The sequence below is a fragment of the Petaurus breviceps genome, unplaced genomic scaffold (assembly GCF_028583685.1).
Source record: "Petaurus breviceps papuanus isolate PSGF00001 unplaced genomic scaffold, PetGlider_PUasm1.0 90865, whole genome shotgun sequence".
NCBI lineage: Eukaryota > Metazoa > Chordata > Mammalia > Diprotodontia > Petauridae > Petaurus > Petaurus breviceps.
This window is the reverse complement of record NW_027187367.1, coordinates 1659076-1679601: the sequence shown is the minus strand read 5'-3', so window position 1 is coordinate 1679601 and position 20526 is coordinate 1659076. Positions and strand designations below refer to the sequence as shown.

The following is a 20526-nucleotide window of genomic DNA, read 5'->3' as shown; positions in this document are numbered from 1 at the left end:
GGGAGAAAATGGGGAGAAAATTTGTAACTCAAAATCTGGCAGAAATGAATGATGTAAATCAGAAGTTCATAAAGCATATGAAAAATGGAAGAAAAAAATGAGTCAGCAGCATGGTAAAGAGACACAAAAAAGTACTGAAGAAAATAACACCTGTGATAGTAATGGAACATAAAGATTCCCCTGTATTGGCTTGGTTTTCAAATTGATTGTGTTAAAACCCAGAGCTTGTTAATCCCACCTGTGGGATGGACTTGTTGATGTGAAAAGAGAGTCCTGAACTGGGAGGAGCTGGTGAGGTGGGTACTGCTTCCAAAAAGGTCCTTCTGCCTCTCTCTTGTCTCTCCAAATCTAAGTCACCAGCTACTCCCAGTTCAGGACTCTCTTTTCACAGGTGGGATTAACAAGCTCTGGGTTTTAACACAATCAATTTGAAAACCAAGCCAATACAGGGGGATCTTTATATTCCATTACTATCACACTTCCATGCATACATGATTCTCTGGATTAATGAGAATAAATAAGCATGTTATAGTACATGTACAGCCTATTCTGTTTGTTCCTTGTTTAAACCCTTGGTAAGGTAAAACACATTCTGTTTGTTCTTGAACAAACCTTTAGTAAGGGAGAAAGGTTTGTTGTTTGGACAAACCTTTGGTAAATGGTTGACACAGTATTCAAAGGAAAACTCACTATATAACTAGTAATAGATCCTTTTTTAATATGGTTAATATTAATTTATCTAAAAATAGAGATACAACATTATATATAATGGAGAATGACTACATGCGTTTCCAATAATATCTAGAATAACACATGGATAGCCATTATTACCACTATTATTTGACATGATGACACACATGAAAACCATAATAATAACATAAGAAAAATAGAGGAAATGAGTATAAGTACAGAGGAAACAAAGCTATTGTTTTTGCATGAGATATGATAGTTTTTCTAGAGAACCTTGAAGAGTCCACTAAAAGTAATTGAAACAACTTCAGCCAAATTGCAAGATATGAAATTAGCCACCAAGAATCATTCTTTTTGCATGTCACAAAAAAAATCTGATCGGATTAGATAAATAACATTAAAAATGATTACAGAATATAGAAAATATTTGAGTGTCCTACCAAGACTGGAACTGTATGAATACAAACACAAAACACTCTTTAGATAAATAAAGACAAAACCAAATAATATTAATTGTTCATGGTTTGGCCATGACTATATCATAAAAATAATATCAGTACCTAAATTTATTTATTTATTTTTTCAATGTTATACCAATTTAATTACCAAAGGATTACTTTATAGATCTAGAAAAAAAAACAAAAACAAAAACAAAGTGCAAGGTTCCGGATTGTCAAGGGATGGCAGAGTCAAGATGTACGGGACAGCTCCTCAGGACTCCAACATGCACCCCTCCTACTTTTCCAGTCCTCTTATACCTTATTCACTCCCATGTACTCTGCAAATCCAGTGAAACTGCACTCCTTGTTGCTCTTTGACCTACTATGTATAAAGCATCATTGAGGGTCATACAGTTATTAAAAACAACCACTACCCTCAGAGGACTTAAATTCTGTTGGAAATATTATTAGATAAGATTTTGGTTAGTTGCGTATCCAAAGATGTTGTTAATATAGGAACAACTTTTTCAGGGTTTAAAAGTATGCTAGTTTTTAGCTTAGCAAGATTACTTCTTAGCTACAATCAATGCCATTTAGTTTAAAATATTTGGTCTTCAATTTATATCTCCTCAATATGAAAGAACAGAACCAAATAGCTACCTGTCATTTGTTATACATTAAAATAGTTAATGTGTATGGATGAGACTGTGATCCATCAGGTGAGCAACACGTTAGACTCAGGCTGACGTTCTATTTGCATGCCTTCATGTTCAAAGGAAGAAATTGCAGATTTAAGATACTCATCAAATTATTTAATGATGCAAAAATTTACCAAGGCTAGCTATAAAGCTAGTATCTTATCTTCATAGCTGCTGCTATCCTTTGAAAATATGCCAAACAAGTCATTCCCCAACAGATAGTCAAGAAATATGAACAAACTGTTCACAAAAGAATAGCAAAGTATTCAACCATATTAAAAAAAACCCAAATCACTAATAAAAAGTGAAATGCAAAGCACAACAATCCTGAGATTTCACTGTACACCCTACAAATTGGTAAAAATTATAAAAATTTGCAATAGGCAATGTTGGAGGGGTTGTGATAGGTACACAGTTAATACATTGTTGATGGAGCTGAAAATATCAAAAACCTATTTAAAATTTAAAAAAATCTTTATTTACCCTTCAATACTTGTTCATGAGATGATAGGGGTTGTGACTGGACCTGTAATTTCATTAGTATAAGTATCTCTACCGGAGGAACTTCCTCTACCAATGCAACACCTTTTCTGATGCCAGTAGCCTCAGACAGTTGAAAAGATCTTAGGGAGGTTAAGTGTCTGGCCCAGAGTCATATGTCAATACATGTAATAGATGGGCCTTGAATTAGGGTCTTCAGAGCTTTGAGGTCAGGTCTCTATCCACCACACCACAGTGTCTTTTTATGAGATAATTCACATTATCATCTTCCCCATCATCCTTCTCCATAAGGTGTTACAAATGAGTATATATTATAAACTGGTGCTTTCTTTGGCTGCAAATCTCTACACTTGGCAAGCCAAGTGTTTGCAGTACCATTTGATCCTTACAATGACTCTGGAATGTCTTAGGCTTTTTGCGTTTTGTGCTATTGTAATTGATTCATTATTTAAACCTCTGTATGAAATCATACTATTTGTCTATGTCCTTTCCCCCATCATAAACAATTTAATTAAAATGTCAGTACAGGATTGTTTTAATTGCATATCTTTATGCAGCTGGCATAATGGATAGGCTACTAGGCCTGGAGTCAAGACCACCAGTTCAAATCCAGACACTTAATAGCTTTGTGACCTTGGGCAACTCACTGAACCTCTGCCTCTGTTTCCTCAGCTGTAAAATGGTGATAATACCATCTATGGCCCAGAGTCATTGTGAGGGTGAAATGGGATATTTGTTTCTTTAAAAAAAAAAGTGCTTAGCACAGTGCCTGCCAAATAGTAAGTGCTATATAAATGCTTAGTTCCTTTCTCTTCCAGGTTTATATTTTTAATTTTTTGCTCTTTTTGTCTTTGTTCTGATTAGTCACTGGAATGACAGTAGGCAAGCAGTTAATTCAAGAATTACCCCCCACATTAGTAAGAAGTCATTTCCTGTTAAAATAATTTCATTTTTAAAAAAATAAAATATACTGAACACTCTATCCCTCCCAAATTAGTTTTTAACGAAATTTTTTCTTCTGAAAATTTGTTTTTTACTTATAAACAAAATTTTATCTGGTGTAATTTCATTCTCAAAATGTGAAAATTGTACAATTAGAAAACTGAGGCCTAAAATTGAGTAACTTGCCCAAGTGCAAAGTAGCTGAGTCTGAGTCAATTTGAACCCAAGTCCTTTGATTCAACTGATCTACTTTGGAAGGCATCTTACAATTCTCAAACCCACTCCCTTCATTTTACAGATGTAAAAACTCAAGCCAGGGCATAAGTGGCTTGCCCAAGATATCACAAAAATTCAAAGCCTAAGTTTCAGGTACCAGGCAGCTAAGTGGAGCAGTGGATAGTGTGCCAGGTCTGGAATCAGGAAGTCTCATCTTCCTGATGTGGAGGTTCAGAGTCTGGAGAGCTGATTGTTTTTTGAAAGAATTCAATCAGACCTTCTCTTTAGCCAAAGGGAGCTTAGCAAAAGCAGTCGGACCTGAGACTTAGCAAGGAGCTAAATAAAGGTAATAATATAGGAAAAGGACCAGACTTCTATAACAGAAAGCTATACAGCCTGTAAGATGGTTGGAGATTTAGGGACAAGATGAGGAAGATGGATGACATAAGATAAGGGAGAGGGATAATTTTATGACCCAGGAAGGGGGAGACAAGGAATTCCATTATCCAGGACAAAGGGAAAGTTTTATGGTATTTCAAGATAAGAGATTGGGGGGCACCTTCAGGTTAGAGAATAAAATAGGGGACTTCACAAAGTACTAGCAAAGCAATCTTTAATATTATTTTTAACCCTTGTTTCCACATCATTTCTACTAGAAAAGCAACTCACATCACTGAGTTTAAATCTGGCCTCGGACACTAGTTGTGGGGCTTAGGTCAAGTCACTTAACCCTGTTTGCCTCAGTTTCCTCACCAGTAAAATAAACTAGAGAAGGAAATGGTAAATCACTTATCTCTGCAAAGAAAACCCCAAATAAGGTTACACATAAGTATTTAATAATAAGAATGTAACTTGTTCCGGGCTAGAGAACTACGTTAGAATTATGAATTTGATTTCACGCCACACAGCTTTTAAATATTACAGCAATTTCGTGAAAATGTAGGTGGCTCTTAAAAGAGCCTTTGGGTTCGGTATTCAAGAGACCATCTACTTAGAGCTGGTGTACTTGGTGACGGCCTTGGTGCCCTCGGACACAGCATGTTTAGCCAGCTCCCCGGGCAGCAGCAGGCGCACGGCTGTCTGGATCTCCCGGGACGTGATAGTGGAGCGCTTGTTGTAATGCGCCAGGCGGGAGGCTTCGCCGGCGATGCGTTCGAAAATATCGTTGACGAAGGAGTTCATGATGCCCATGGCCTTGGAGGAGATACCCGTATCGGGGTGGACCTGCTTCAGCACCTTGTAAACGTAGATGGAGTAGCTTTCCTTGCGGCTGCGCTTGCGCTTCTTGCCGTCTTTTTTCTGCGCCTTGGTCACGGCTTTTTTCGAACCCTTTTTCGGGGCTGGGGCAGATTTCGAAGGTTCAGGCATTTTTTCCAAAACAAAAAAGCACTGGAGCAAAGAGCAAGCGATGTTTCCTTCTATTTATAGACCCAATATGCAAATAAGGACTCAAGAACCAATTCCTCTCATTGGAAAGCCAGTAGCAATGACGTCATAAACTGGAAAAAAACACATGTAAATGAGATTTCAATTCTTTTCTCCTATTGGCTGTTTCATTCACACAGCTTGGTATCCAATCAACTGGTCAAAGCTACTGTTTGAAAAAACCTATAAAAGGACTGCCATTGGCAAGTTTCTAGTTCGGCGGCTTTTTGGTTTTCTATCCCTCCTTTGCTTTGTTTACTTAGTGTTTTAAGTCTACTAAGATGTCTGGGCGCGGCAAGCAAGGAGGAAAGGCTCGTGCCAAAGCTAAATCAAGATCTTCTCGAGCTGGCCTTCAGTTTCCAGTAGGCCGCGTTCATCGTTTGCTGCGAAAGGGTAATTATGCCGAGAGGGTTGGGGCTGGAGCGCCTGTGTATTTGGCTGCCGTTTTGGAGTATCTGACCGCCGAAATCTTAGAATTAGCGGGAAATGCAGCTCGGGACAACAAGAAAACGCGCATTATTCCCCGCCACCTACAACTGGCTATTCGTAATGATGAAGAACTCAATAAGTTGTTGGGGAAAGTGACCATCGCTCAGGGTGGTGTCTTGCCCAACATTCAAGCTGTGCTTTTGCCAAAGAAAACAGAGAGTCACCATAAGACCAAGAGCAAGTAAAGCAGCTGGACGCAAAGACTCAGCAGAAATTGAAACCAAAGGCTCTTTTCAGAGCCACTTAACAATTTCAGAAAGAGCTTGTCACAGGTAGCTGTTGAGATGAAAAGGGGACCCAATAAGTTAGGAAATGCAGACCGAATTGTTTCCAGATTAGACTAGTTCCAGTTTTGGGGATAGGTATGGTACTAAAACGTAATGTTTTGAGTTTATGAACATGGTTATTTGTAATCTGAGCCTGTTCTCCCCTCCATTGTAAGTTTTCTCTTGCCTCTTTTATGTGAGATAATTTACCCTAATCTATCGCCTCCTTTCTCCTTTTCCCAATAAATTCCTCTCACCATGTCTCATTCCTTCATATTAAACTCATTCTGTATGCTCTATGTATATGTGAACATACATATGCCCACCCTAACATTTATATACACATATACCTTCATATACATACTTCATACACATACACCCTCATATCTATATAGATGCGCACACACATTCCCTTCAACTATCCACATAATGAGAACAATCTTATGAGTTACAATTATCATTTTTCCATGTAGGAATGTAAATACTTCAACTTTATTAAAGTTCCTTAAGACTTCTTGTTTACCTTTCTCTCCATTTTTTCTAACCACAAATCATTCACCAGTCTAGCTTGTAGACTAGATAACAATACCTTTCACTTGAATTTTAAAAACTCAAAAATCTCAAAAAGGTGGAGATTTCAGTAACAAGTTCTTTCTGACTGCCAGGAGATATGTAACCTGGGACTTATGTCACTTAAACTTTTATCAACCTCCATACTATCATAAGTAAACAAATCATTTGGCAATGGTTTCTCCAATGTGTTGAAAAGTTCCTTAATGCCTATTGCCAAGACATCTCTTAGGCACCTCAGCGAGACAACAGAGTATAGTCTTCAAAAAGGGAAATTCAGTGTTCCAAAGCTATATGAGACATAGTGCTTACGTGCAATATCTAACTCTGCTAAACTTATATTAAATCCAGAGCAAAAAAAACAGCTATTCCATTTTTTTGAGCACTTACTCCTTTCCAAAGTTCCAGTCCATATGGGGAAAGGGTAGTCATCAGCCCAACACAAACTAATTATACTTTTGGAAGAAGCCTCTGATGACTTTCTCTTTTTTTCCTTCTCCAGAGTAAAGTAAATAATTATAAATAGCTCATTTGTAGGAATGCTAAAAATCTGGGTTCTTGGTCAGCAACTTACCTTATACACAGGTTAGGTACTTTCAAAAATGAATATTTAATTAACTAAGAATGAGACCTTTTCTGAAAATTTTCTCAGAGCTTCTCAGGCCCTTACTGTCTCAGTAAGACAATAGTAATGTATTCAGATTCACCACAATAAATTCTACTATTCCCCCATTGGTGCTTCTGCTGATAGCCTATTCAACAGAGTAAGATATGGCTTTTACCCTCAGATAAGAGAAAACTAAGAAAACACATCACAATTTTTCATGATAAAAAACAAAACTCAAGTAGCAAGGTCTAAGAGAGGTCATTACAGAGAGTGGATCAGAAAAGAGAGAGCTATGAGGAAAGGGGCATGAAAGTGATATTTTCGTTGGGCTTTAAAGTTTATATAGGAATTCAGCAAATGGAAAGGTATTCAATAAAGATACAAGCATAAAAGTATAGTACATATTAAGAAGACAAGGTATGGTCAACTTTAACTCAAGTGTAGAGCATATAAAGGGAAATAAGAGATAAGACAGGAAAAATAATGGCATAGTTATAGAGAGACTTAAATGTCAGGGAAATGAGTTTGAAATATTTCATAGGTAATGAGGAACCACTAAACATTTCTAAGTATAGCAAAGTAGTTCAGTGATTAAGAAAAAAAAATTATTCAGGCAGGAAGGATAAGACCTAGATTGGAGCAAGAAAAATGCAGGTAGGAAGACCTTTTTTGAAGTTATTATAATTGTCAAGGTGGGAAATAATGAGAATTTCTATTAAGGTAGTAACAGGGATAGAAAACAAGGAGTGGATTCAAGAGATTGTAGATAGAATCAACAAGACCTGGAAACTTTTGGAGTTAAGACTGTAAAGTCAAATATAACCCCACACTTACTAATATGAGATGTCAGGTGAAGAATAGTATCATAGGGATACAGTGACATTAGGAAGAAAAATGGGTTAAAAAATATAATGTACCAAATCATGTTGAATTTGAAGGACTATTGGAATATCCAGATGAAGATAACATTAAAAAAAAAAAAAACCTCTTGAGATATGGTGTCTGAAGTTCTGAAGAGAAGACAGGACTAGAGATAGATTTGTTATCTTCATAGAAGTGATCATTGAAACTTCAGGAGTTTAACAATTCTACCATATCCCTTTCTCCTTTACCTTCAGGAGGTCAAGTAGGATGACTAAAAAGTACCATTGATTTGACACATTGAGAAGTCATTGGTGACCTTAAGACACATAGAATGCTGGGGATACAAGAAGAATTGTAAGATATAATTTCCTGCAGATTCAGAGCCACTTTTTCCTTTCTTGGTACAAACATTTTCTATTCTGCTCCCTGCTAGCTTTAGAACTGAGATTTAAGTGTCCTTGGGAAGCTGAGAATATTGGTTGTTCTGGGTACAGAAATAGTCGTCTCTGAGTTTCAAACAGATCTCTCTCATTGAGTCAGTGACCTGAGCTGAGGTGATCTAAGTGTCTTCATTCATTTAGTCCTCAAAGAAAAAAAAAAATATTTGCTTCCAGTTCTTCTACCACTGTGTGACTTTTCATATACATGAAAAGAGGCAGCTGGCAAAAAGCCTTCTTTCTTAAATATGGCTTTCTCTTGTATTCCATTAACACCTGAATTTTCTCTATGTGACCCTCAATTCCTTCATTTACTTTTTACCTAATTATCCCTTCTTTGTAGTGAGGGGTAAATTCATATTCAAGAAAGACCTCACAGTTGCTATTCTGTTCTCTAGGATCTGTTCTCCTAGTTCCAAAACTATAACCTTCATACTCAGCCACTCCACAAATGAATAGCTCTGGAGGAGGGGAAATGGCCCTCAAGTGACTTTATTTAATACCCCTTAAATTTTTGTTGGTTGGCAATAAACATTTGTTGAAAAATAATCAATAAGACATTAAAGACCTTAACACCTGATCTTAAGGACCTTTTTATTAGAATGAGAACAGGGTTTTTTTTTTTTAATCTTTAGCATCTAGCATACTGCATGGTATGTAGAAAGCACTCAAATACTTTTTGATATATCTAAAAGAGGGCATATTCTATGTATACAAAACTATGTTATTTGAAATGCTTTGACTCTTGCTTTAAAGAAAAAAATTAAAATTCGTATTTACATAAGGCTTTATGATTTACAAAATACTTTTAGGGCATCTAGGTGGCACAGTGGATAGGGTGCCAAACCTGGAGTCAAGAAGACCTGATTTCAAATCCAGCCTCAGCCTCCTAATAGTTATGTGACCTTGGGCAAGTCATATGACCTCTGCTTCAGTTTCTTCATCTGCAATATAGGGGTAATAATAATAATACCTACCTCCGGGAGCTGTTGTGATAATTCATCAAAATTAAAATTGTAAAGCACTTGGCACAGTGACTACCACATAGTAAGTGCTATAGAAAAGCAGTTTTCTGATTCTGGGCATTTTCACTGCCTACCCCCAGGCCTAAAACTGTCCCTCCCCATCTCTACCTCCTGGGTTACATTATTGCTTTCAAGTCTCAGCTAAAGTACCACCTCAAAAACCTTCCCTAGTTCTCCTTAATCTTATCAAGTTCCTTCTGAGGTTATCTCCAGCTTACCTTTGCATATATCCCATTTGCACATAGTTACCTGCAGGTTATTTCCTTTATTAGAGTGTGAACTCCTTAAGGATAGAGACTTTCCCTTGCCTTTATTTGTAGTCCTTAGCACTTAGCACAGTGCCTACCATGTAGTAGGTACTAAATAAATGCTTATTGACTGACTACTTCTATTGAAAACCATTATAGAAACTCCACAAAATTCTCAGCTCCTTCATAGCATTTGTAGCCTGAAAACTTACAGTGTCTGACACATATAGCAGGCACTAATGAATGTTTATTGACTACCCACCTGACTAGGTACAACCATGGTTGTATACATAAAATGAAATAAAGTGTGAAATAATAATGAAATGAAATAATACTTATATAAAATAATAGATGAATGTAAATTATTCCTATTAGTGACGAGAGCAGAAATATTTACATAACAGTTATTTTTCTTCTTTATAGGAGAACCTGACTTTCATGGGCACTGGAGTGGAAAAGTTGAGGAGTGATCAGAAAGAGGGTGGAAATTAACCACACAAGGTGGCACTCCAAGCTCTAGCTGCATGCTTCCTACCCCACCAATACACACACACACTGACTGCTCTGTCTTCTGAGTGTGTCTGGGCTTTGCACATGGCCAGATCACCTAAAATGATGACACTCATGTGGGACCAGCTTCTGGGAGAAGACATTCTGAGTTCTCCTACCACATGGATGGGGAGCAGCCTCTTTGCTTTAGCTGCTAGCTGTGTAACACTCAAGAACTCACATTCTGATGAGGAAGACAACATATGAACAACTAAGAACATTTAAGATAGATGTGTGGTAAATAAACTCAGAGGTAGCAAAGGGAGACTGTATTCTAAGTATGTCCACATTCAATGAAAAGACACAGCTTTAGGATATGAAATGACACCTGAGAGGAATGGCAAGAAAGCCATACAGAATAATAGAGAATGTAGAGAATAGTCAAGTATAAGAAAAATGGAATGGTAGGAAAAAAGGTCAAACTATGAGTTTATTGAGTAGGGAACTGATGTGGTAAGACCTGGCTTTAGGAAAATCACTTTTCTATCTGAGTGGATTATGGAATGCTAAGAGATTCAAGGCAGGAAGAGCAACCAGAAGACTATTGCAATAATCTAGGAAAGAGGTAATAGTAGATATGTGAATAGAGAAAAGAGGATATTAAAAAGTAAATGGTGTAAGGACAGAAATTACAAAACTGAACAAAGCTGAAAAAAAAACCATGAAATAATTCGGACTCAATCTATTACAAAATTTTTTTCCTACTTTTTGGAGGGGGGGGAGGGCAGGGCAGTTGGGGTTAAGTGACTTGGCCAAGATCACATGGCTAGTAAGTGTTAAATTAAGTGTCTTAGGTCATATTTGAACTCAGGTCCTCCTGACTCTGGGGCTAGTGCTCTATTCACTGTACCACCTAGCCACCCACACACTTCCCCCCCCCCCCCCCCCCCCCCCCCCCCCCGCCATGATCTCTTAATTGCTGGTTCTTAATGGCCTTTTTTCAGAGGTTTTTTTAACCTCTCCCTGTTACTTGACACTGTCAATCACCATTTTCTTCTTTATATTTTATCTTTAGGTTTTTGAGGCACTCTTCTTCTGGTTTTCCTCCTACCTATCTAACCACCCCTCAGTCCTTTGCTGGATCTTCCTCCAGGTTATGCCCACCAACTGTGAGTGTCCTCCAAGGTTCTTAAAAAAAAAAACCTGAGATCTTGGGAACTGGTCCCATCACTTCACAAATTTAGAACACAGCTCTTAGCAAATGATCAAATGCTGCCTAATCTTCTGAAAGTGTACATTATCTAAGAGTACATTCTGTGTACTTATCTATTAAAGTAGGAATTGGAATAAGGATCATCAAAGCTTATAAGGGCTACACATTTTAGTTTCTTTCTCAGTGCCCTACATAGAATAAAAACTTAAATGCTTGTTGACCTGACTTCTCTCAACCCAAACTATATTAAAATAAAAAGGTTAACCTGCCAACGTTAGGAAGAGGTTTTTCTCTATCAGAAATAGATTCAGAAGCATTGTATTATATTAGTAAATCCTCCTGTTACAAGTGGGCAGACTATGCAGTCTCCTTTTATCAACATTCACCCAGTTTTTTCTTTAAGTAAAATACAGTATGTAGTGTTTTCAAATGCCCAATGAAAACACAAGGTTTAGAGTAGACAGATGGAAAAATAACTTGGGTAGAAAGAAAATAGTACCTTTCCCACCTTTGCCTTTCCCTTTCCTGACCTATTTGTAATATCCTTTCTCCACCTGGGGCTATTGAAATCTTATTCATTCTTAAAGATGCAACTCAGGTGCTGCCTCCTTCCATGAAGTATTCACTGTTAAGCCCAATGGAAGTGATCCCTTCCTGCCTCCTCCAAATCTCACAGCACTTTGTATTTTACTTATATAGATAAGACATAGTGTAGTTATTTATATGCTCATTATCTTTCTCACTAGATTGATAATTCCTGGATGAGTTGTGTCTTATGTGCTTTTGTATCTCTCATATCCTTAGCTGCGAACTGCACTCCTAGGAGCCTCTTTAGCACAGGCTCTTAACCTGGGATCTGTTGAAAGATTTCAGAGGATCCATGAACTTGGAAGGAATTTATGCAATAAACTAATGTTATTTAGTTGATGAAATTTGTGCAATAAACATTATTATGAGAGTGAATCCATAGGCTTCATCAGCCTGCCAGAGAAGTCCATGGTACAAAAAGAGGGTTAGGAACTTCAAATCCATTCTCAAAGTACATGTTACTGATGGGGGGACGGGATCCCAATAGGTTCAGCAGATATTCTGATCTTATCTAAGACCAGAAAACCTGCAATATCGTCTGGAAAGAATTCAAGGTCTCAGGCTTAATTGGAGTGAGAGTAGTACAAGTTTATTGTTACACTTCCATGAGAAGGGGGCAAGAGTCCTTTAGGGGACCTGTGAGTGAGAGGGGTACATGCTTTTATCTTTAAAAGCTGACCAGACAGGAGGGGCCTCAGTGCATAGACAAAGGTCAGAGCTGACCAAGAGGAGCATGTGAATAGATAGTTTAGATAAGATTTGGGCCAGGTTGAAGGAGACAAAAGGCAATGATAGAGGAGGGTGTGGGCCAGGCCCAGAAGAAATGAAGAGATTAAGTAAGAACAAAGCGGTCACCGAGTGTTGCCTAGGTGGAGTGTGGGATAGGGAGAAAGGACAAATTGCAATTGAACAGACTGGTTTTACAAGTTGGTTTCACAAATTGATCTAGACCCCAGGTACCCCATTATTACAGAGATCTAGGATCACAGAGGCTTTGGATCCTAATTCTGTACTTTAGGATGCTGTAAAGAGAGTTCAGTTTGTTCAAGAGAACTCAGTTTATTTTGTGATTGCAGTGTATGGAGAAAGAATCTTTTATCTCGGCTTGGAGTGCATCAGTATCATATCTCCACTATTAGAATGTGAGCTAATTGAGGGTAGAAATTGTTTTTTTGTTTGTTTTGGTTTGAGTTTTTGGGGTTTTTTTTTGGGGGGGGGGGAGGTTGGTATCCTTAACTTTCAGGACAGTACTTGGCATGGTAGTTAGGGAGGCAGAGAGGTGAAAGTGAGACACAAGAAGAAGAGCACCTAGACCATCAGGTAAAATCAAAAACAAGTTTGTGACACGAGTGGACTGGAGCAAACACCAGCTGAACAGCAAGACAGCTGGCTACCTTGAGGAGAGAAATTCCAGGCAGCAATTCTTTTTCTTATTTTTCCAGATCACAGAGGCTATTATCCCAGTTACAATTTCTATTTTATTTAAGTAATTTTCTATGTTTATTTAATGGTGATCTTTCCTAGCATATGTGCTCACGGTTTGAGATGACAGAAGGGTATTTTCTTGCTTTTACATTTGAAGGTAGGGACTGACATTACAGAGTCTTCTGTAATTTTAATAATTGATGAGAATATTCCAGAGCCATATACATTAGACTGCCTTTGAACTTGGTGACAGAAAATTTATAAAGAGAATGAGACAGTAGAGGACTGGGGCGGGGGCGGGGTAGAAGTTTGTCCTGTTTGCTCCTAAGTGCCTTCTTCATAGTTTAACTTGTGGTTTTGAGGCTGCAGGTTCCCCACCCCTGGTCTAGCATCACACTCACATTCCTCACATGTCTCTATACAGGAAACACTACTTAAACCAAACTTATATAAGAATAGAATGGGCCTTCACATGTTCCAAATTATTCAAGATTTTATAGGTAGAAAGATAAAGAGATGCAGGTGAGAGAGAAATGAACCATCTCAATAATCAGGGAAGGGTTCAAAGATTCCTAGTAGTAGCACTCAGATAGAAGAGATGGGTTCTGTATAAGGGAAGGGCAAAACAAAAGGAGAGATGTAGTTAAGAGTTTAGTTGCCATAGGCAAAGGAAAATGTATATGGTACTTTATTGTGCAAAGTACTTTGCATTCATTTGATCCTCTCTACAACCCCGTGAGGTAGGTACTGCAGAAATTGTCCTCATTTTACAAATGAGAAAACTGAATCTCAGTTAGGTGATTTTCTGAAGTCTTGACAGTAGACTACAAATTCATATTTCTCCTGATTCCAAGTCTAGTACTCTTATGTCATAAGTAAGAGTATAAAGGATAACTAAAAAGGAGTTGAGAAAACAGAAGACAAATGCCAGATAGGTGAGACATAGTTCTGGTGATGTAATTGTCACTCTGGGCCCAAGTGAAGAGGTTACCCTTAAAGAGGGTTAGGGTTGCTCTGGAGATCCCAAAATATTAACTTTCAGGGTCCTGCCGAATGAATTCGACTCAAGTCTTTTCTCAGCCAAAGACAAGTAAAGTTTATTAAAAGTTTGCTTGTATTGGATACAAACTAAGCCTGTGCTAGGTCATTCTAAGACGCTCTCACCTGAATGGGGGCAAACTGGGGTCTTATACACAGAAGGTTGTGGTAGGAATCTAGGGGTGGACTAGAGGAGGAGTTTGGGGAGGGTCTTCAGGAGGAGTTAATGAGGTCAATGAGTGATTAAGGGTGAGAAGTTGCTGGAGGCCACCTGGAGACTAAAGACAATGGTGGGCTAGGCCAGACCAAGGGTGGATTGATATTTTGATAGGCTCAGGGGTGGGAAGTCTAATAACCGAGGCTTGGGCTCAGCCACTGTGTAAGGCTTTTTGCCTCATACAAATGCCTCATCAAATGAGACGATTTAAGCAGAGTTCAAGAAGGGGTTCCCAGAGACTGTACCACAAGGACTCAAGAGAGCTCGAGGGGGTTTCCAGAGCCCATACCTCATCACAAGGGGCATCCTACCAAAAGAGATACTGAGTTTATGTGAGTTATAGTTATCCCCTGAATCCTGGGCCATCATCAATTGTCTTGATTCTTGTCCTGCAACTGGATTCCAATGATTCTCGAGGAGAATGAGGCTCATAACTGTGTGCAGCTCTGCCCCACTTAAACCCAATTCACTAGCAAGTCATTACTCTCAGACAAAGTTAAAACTAGAATCAGATTTAATCAAAAGAGAAAAACAGGGAAACTACTATATGTGTCAGCCATATTAATCAATAGTTTTAGACCATATAAAATAACTAGACAGTTTAAAAATATAAGAGTATACCTGCTGAAACAGACACAGAAGCTATACAAATATAAACATAAAACACCTTTTATACAAAGTTAGATCTAAATAATTGAAGGTAACGATGGGGGACAGGATCCCAATAGGTTCAGCAGGAACCCTGATCTCATCCAAGACCAGGAAACCTGCATCTGGAAAGAATTCAGCTCAGCCTTGCTTGGAGTTAGAGTTGAGAAAGTTTATTGTTACGCCATTACAACGGGCAAGAGTCCTTTAGGGGACCTGCGAGTGAGAGGGGCACATGCTTTTACCTTTAAAGGGTAGGGCTGCCATCATCAGGGCTGACCAGACCAGGAGGGGCCTCAGTGCATAGACAAAGGTCAGAGCTGACCAAGAGGAGCATGTGAATAGATAGTTTAGATAAGATTGGGCCAGGTCCTTAAGGAGATAGAAGGCAAGTTTAGAGGAGGGTGTGGGCCAGGCCTGGCCTTGATTACTTAATCAAGAGACTAAGTAAGAACAAAAGGGGTCGAAGGGTGTTGCCTAGATGGAAGGTGGGATAGGGGCAAGGGGCAGAACCCCAGGGTAGGAAAGGACAAATTACAACTTCACAGACTGGTTTTACAAGTTGGTCCGACCTAGACCCCAGGTACCCCATCAGTATCAGACCTTAAACCATATTATAAGGTGAGAGCATTGTCGATGTGTACAATTGATAATTTTGATTATTTTAAATTAAAATTTTTCTTTATAAATAAAACCTGTGTAGCCAAGCATAGAGGTAATGCAGAAAACTGGGAGAAAACTCTCATAGACAATGTCTCAGACACAATGTGATTGGGGCAGAATATTGTTGTTGTATATGAAATGATGAGCTGGTGGATTTAGAAAAATATGAAAAGACTTGGACCTAAGAAGACAGATGCTATCCACCTTCAGAGAAAAAGATGACAAGTGGAAATAAACATAATATGGTCTTATGTATGTGTTTGAGTGTGTATATCTATATATATAATATGTATATGTATGTTTGTGGATATCTATGTATGTGTATATATGTGTGTATATACACACACACTTAACTGTAGCTTTCTGAGGGGGGAGCAATAGGAACAGGGAAAATAAAGTAAAAAGTAAACAGCAGAGGACAAAAGAAAACATACAAAGAAGCAAAGATGGGCAGCTTTGAAATTAATGTGTAGTACAGGTTTTCTTGAAATGAAAATTTATATATTGAATATATTGAATTTTCTTTTATGTTCTCCTGTGGACATGGCAATGGGTTGGGTTTTTTTTCTTATTTTGTATTTAAGTTTAAAACAAATTTTAAAACATTTTCTTAAAAAAGACATCAACCTGCTGATGTCATTGGTCCTCTTTTAAGAACAAAGGACTTAACAAACCTGTCCAGAGGCAGTAAAGTAGCCCAAGGAATAGAGTGCTTGACCTGGAGTCAGGAAAGACCTAAATTCAAAGCTAATCTCTGACATTTACTCACTGTGTGACCATGAGCAAGTCCGTCTGCTTCATTTTCCTCAGCTATAAAATGGGGATCATAACAGTCCCTACTTCATCAGATCGAATGCATCAGAAGAGATAATATTTGTGACAATGCCTGCAACATAGTAGGTGTTTAAGAAATGCATACTCCCTTCCTCAAGCATAGATCTGACTATGCCACTAACTGTTCCTCTAGCCAATCCAAAACACACCCCAGCGGCTCCCTATTACTTCCAGGATCAATATAAGCACCTTTTTTTGGCTTTCCAGATCTTCACAATCTGGCCATTTTCTAGTCTTCTTACATTTTACTTCTCAGGATCCCTAATGCATACTGTGACTGTCCCATCCAGCGGGACATCAACGGGGGGCTGGAGGCCCGGAAGAAAAGAAGGGTGGCAGGGGACACAAGAAATGGAGACAAGGCAAGTTGTCTGATCAAGTCTATTTTATTACAGGCAAGCCCAGGGTTCTTCTACATGCAAAACAGGGAAGTAGGGGATTTCCAGGGGCCTATTCGGGGAGGGGTCGTTCCAGTAAAAACCACAAGATGTTCTTTGTCACAGGTGCTTACATCAACGGAAAACTGCCAGATGTTCCTCTTACTTACGGTATTACTCAATCAACAATTTAGTCAGGATCCATGTGGGGCCCCAGTCCCCCACATATGACTAAACCATACTGGCTTGTTTGCTGTTTCCAACATGATACTCATCTCCTAATTCCTTGAATTTACACTGGCTGTCCTCCAAGCCTGGGAGGTTCTCCCTCACTATGTCCACCTCTTAGAATCCGAACACTAAGCTCAAGTACGCCTTTTGCATGTGACTTTTTATGGCCCTCCCAGCTATCAGTGCCTTTCCGGATAAATTTTTCTTCCATTCACTCTGCATATACCTCGGATATACCTATTTATAGTTATATACAAGTTATCTCTAATAGAAGGTGAGTTCTTTGAGGGCAGGGTCAAATTCGTTTAAGGGGTTTTTTTGTTTGTTTTTAGGTTTTTTTCCTCCTCATTTGTATCCCCATATAAGTACTTAAGTAATGCTTTTCGATATATTTATTGATTGATCTAAGGGAAAGCTTAAAAATGGTCCTATTGTTGACCGCAACTCCCTCCTCCCCTCCCCCCCAATTGATCCCAGGAATTTCAGCCTAGGGTAAAATCCCTGCTGGATATTACTCCATTCTTCCCCGTACCCTGCCCCTCCCCCCCCAACCACCGGATAGTCCCCATCTCCGCCCATTCTAGGATCCCAGTCCCTCAGCCTAGGGTATACTTGGAGGGTGTGGGAAATTCAAATATACACTGACCAATCACTGATTGTAGTTTCATTTTACGTAACCTGACTATTGAAATCTCTTTAAAAACCAGCACATTGTCCATGCCAACTCATTGTCTGATCTGGGTATGGGACCCCTGCAGTCCCGAGGTAATAAAATCCACTTCCAAATTTTACTCTTGGGGATCTTTTGTCTTGCTCCTATCGGCTCAACACTTATCTCTAGAGTTTCCCACATAACTGAGTAACTAGTTCTCTTCCTACAAAAAGTACCAAATATAAAATAAGGGCATATCATAAGAGATTGATTTTTATTCCCTCTGCCACAGAAACTTTACAATACAAAAAAGCATTCAAAGGTACTCATTAACAAGTTCAGGAAACATAAAACACTCAGATTGTTCATTACACTTGTTCTACTGCCCCCAAAAGGTAAAGGCCATTTTTATTATAAATATTATATTATATTATTATATAATATATATTATATTATATATTATTTATTATAAATAATATTATATTATAAATATTAACATTCATCTTGAACTGTAGTGTCTGTACAATTATCATGGGGAGTTTACAGTCGAGATCCTCTGTCCCAGATCTCCTATTTTTAACCTTCCATCTGTAGAGTAATCCTTTTGGCCATCTTCTCCACAGAGCATATTGTTAAAGAAATTTCTCTCCCCCCAAGGCCAGCACTTGACTATAGAATTTAATAACCCTTGAACTCAGGATCACCCAGGAGTTAATCCTCAAGTCTGGAAATGCCCATTTCTCAGGATCCCTAATTTTTGACCTGTTCTCAGAAAATGAAGGAAAGGCATAAGAAGATAGCCAATAGTAGTAGCAGTAGTGGTGGTGATGGTGGTGGTAGAAAAAGCGTGTAGTGCTTACTTTGTGCCAGGTATAAGCTTTACAATTATCATCTCATTTTATGCTAACAACCCTGAGAAGTATTATAATCCCCATTTTACAAATAAGGAAATAGGCAAACAGAAGTTAGAAGCTATATAAATGTTTATTCCCTTCCCCCTATTTTGTCGAATTAACTGTAATGTTCCAAATACAAATTTGCCAGAAAAATTTATTAATTTAACATTAATCTAAAGAGGTAGTTAGGTATCAGTGCAGCGTTAAGACTTAATGAGTCAGAAAGATCTGAGTTCAAATCTCTAGGCAAATCACTCTTTTAGCCTGTTTCCTCATTCCTAAAGTAAACCAAGTGTAATAATAGCATTTACCTTTTCGATTTATGGGGAAGAACAAGAGATAATGGAAGTAAAGTGCTATGTAAACTTTGAAGTGCTGCATAAATAATGGCTATCATCATCTAAAATCAGTCATTTCTATCTCAAAGACATGTATTCCTTGTCTGGCCTCCCTCCTACCAATGGCCTTCACAAGACAGTGAACTCAATTGACTGGGAATCTTAAAACAAGCCAATGTAAATTTTACAAAGCTCATTTGTATGAATTCTACTCCTCTAATAGAGCAAGACATTTAATCTTCTCCAAAAATCTACTCGATTTCTTCCTGAATCACCCCCCCCACCTCAGTAATTGAAAGGGGCTCAACCCAGTGATTAATGCAATGCTCTTAGGTGGGTCAAAGCTGTCTTCCCCTATCCTCAGAAGGAACAAATGGTTCAATTCATCTTTTTGTTCTTACCTTAGTTACCTATCCTAAGCCATTTTCCTTTTGTTCTTAAGCTTTTTCAAATTTAAGTCAGAAAAAGATCGCAGAAAAAATACAAAAATCCAATAGAATTTTTAAAGTTTCCAATACCCTTATTCATTGTAAAAACTGGCTTGTCACACTACACTTGGCATCCTAAACAAGGCCTTTTCCATATAGTCTGAAAATTCTTTCCCAATTAACCCGACACTAAAGCTTTCTAATGAATATTACATAAATCTTGACCCCAGACATTTAGTCTTATATCCTAAAATCTCACAATGAACTCAGAAGCCTTGCAAAACAGCTCTTTAAAAGAGATAGTGGTGGCCCTGAAAAGAGCCTTAGGAGAGATGGGGGAGGGGAGAGGGAAGGAACAAAAGGGAAAGGGGAGAGGGTGGAAAAAAAAAACAATCGTTATTTTCTTAAAATCAGGCCTAAAAACTCAACCACCGAAACCATAGAGAGTGCGGCCCTGACGTTTGAGCGCATACACCACGTCCATAGCAGTTACGGTCTTTCTCTTGGCGTGCTCAGTGTAAGTCACGGCATCCCGTATAACATTCTCCAAGAATACCTTGAGCACCCCACGGGTTTCCTCATAGATAAGGCCTGAGATTCTCTTGACCCCGCCGCGCCGAGCAAGACGACGAATAGCAGGCTTAGTAATACCTTGGATGTTATCCCGCAACACTTTTCTATGCCGCTTGGCACCCCCTTTCCCCAGACCTTTGCCTCCTTTACCGCGCCCAGACATGGCGAAACAGGAAACAAAGAGAAGAAAAATTAAAAGAGTGAACGGCAAACGCCGCAAGAGCGCCTTATATAATCCAGAGCGGACCTAATAGAAAACTGAAAATGAGTTTGCAAGGGAGGGAGTGACGCCAGAGAGGGAGGAAAGGAGGGACGGAAAAAACCAATCTACTGTAGTCTCCACCCCTCTGCTACCTATTATTAGTCCCCTAGAGGAAGTATGGGAAAAGATGGCCAATAGAATTGGACCACCAATTCTCGTACGAGAAATAAAACTACTTTTGCAAAGACAACATCTTGATTGGTACTAGATTCTAATCTTCATTTTTGCTTAACTCA

At 38.6% G+C, this 20526-nt stretch overlaps 3 protein-coding genes across 3 annotated transcripts; 1 reads left to right on the top strand and 2 right to left on the bottom strand.

Moving 5' to 3' along the window:
• Positions 1–4114: 4114 nt before the first annotated feature.
• Positions 4115–4971, bottom strand: LOC138150248 (histone H2B type 1-B). The gene has a single exon (XM_069073675.1). It carries the CDS (start codon positions 4853–4855, stop codon positions 4475–4477), a length of 381 nt encoding a protein of 126 aa, XP_068929776.1. The 5' UTR covers positions 4856–4971; the 3' UTR covers positions 4115–4474.
• Positions 4972–5101: 130 nt separating this feature from the next.
• On the top strand, positions 5102–5615 carry LOC138150247 (histone H2A type 1-J). The gene has a single exon (XM_069073674.1). It carries the CDS (start codon positions 5194–5196, stop codon positions 5584–5586), a length of 393 nt encoding a protein of 130 aa, XP_068929775.1. The 5' UTR covers positions 5102–5193; the 3' UTR covers positions 5587–5615.
• A 13143-nt stretch (positions 5616–18758) lies between these two features.
• On the bottom strand, positions 18759–20255 carry LOC138149902 (histone H4). Its single transcript, XM_069073107.1, has one exon. It carries the CDS (start codon positions 20189–20191, stop codon positions 19880–19882), a length of 312 nt encoding a protein of 103 aa, XP_068929208.1. The 5' UTR covers positions 20192–20255; the 3' UTR covers positions 18759–19879.
• Between the last annotated feature and the right edge of the window lie 271 nt (positions 20256–20526).

What these genes read in the sequence shown, in the direction of transcription:
- LOC138150248 (XM_069073675.1), bottom strand. Translation starts at nt 4,855, where the DNA reads ATGCCTGAACCTTCGAAATCTGCCCCAGCCCCGAAAAAGGGTTCGAAA.
- LOC138150247 (XM_069073674.1), top strand. Translation starts at nt 5,194, where the DNA reads ATGTCTGGGCGCGGCAAGCAAGGAGGAAAGGCTCGTGCCAAAGCTAAA.
- LOC138149902 (XM_069073107.1), bottom strand. Translation starts at nt 20,191, where the DNA reads ATGTCTGGGCGCGGTAAAGGAGGCAAAGGTCTGGGGAAAGGGGGTGCC.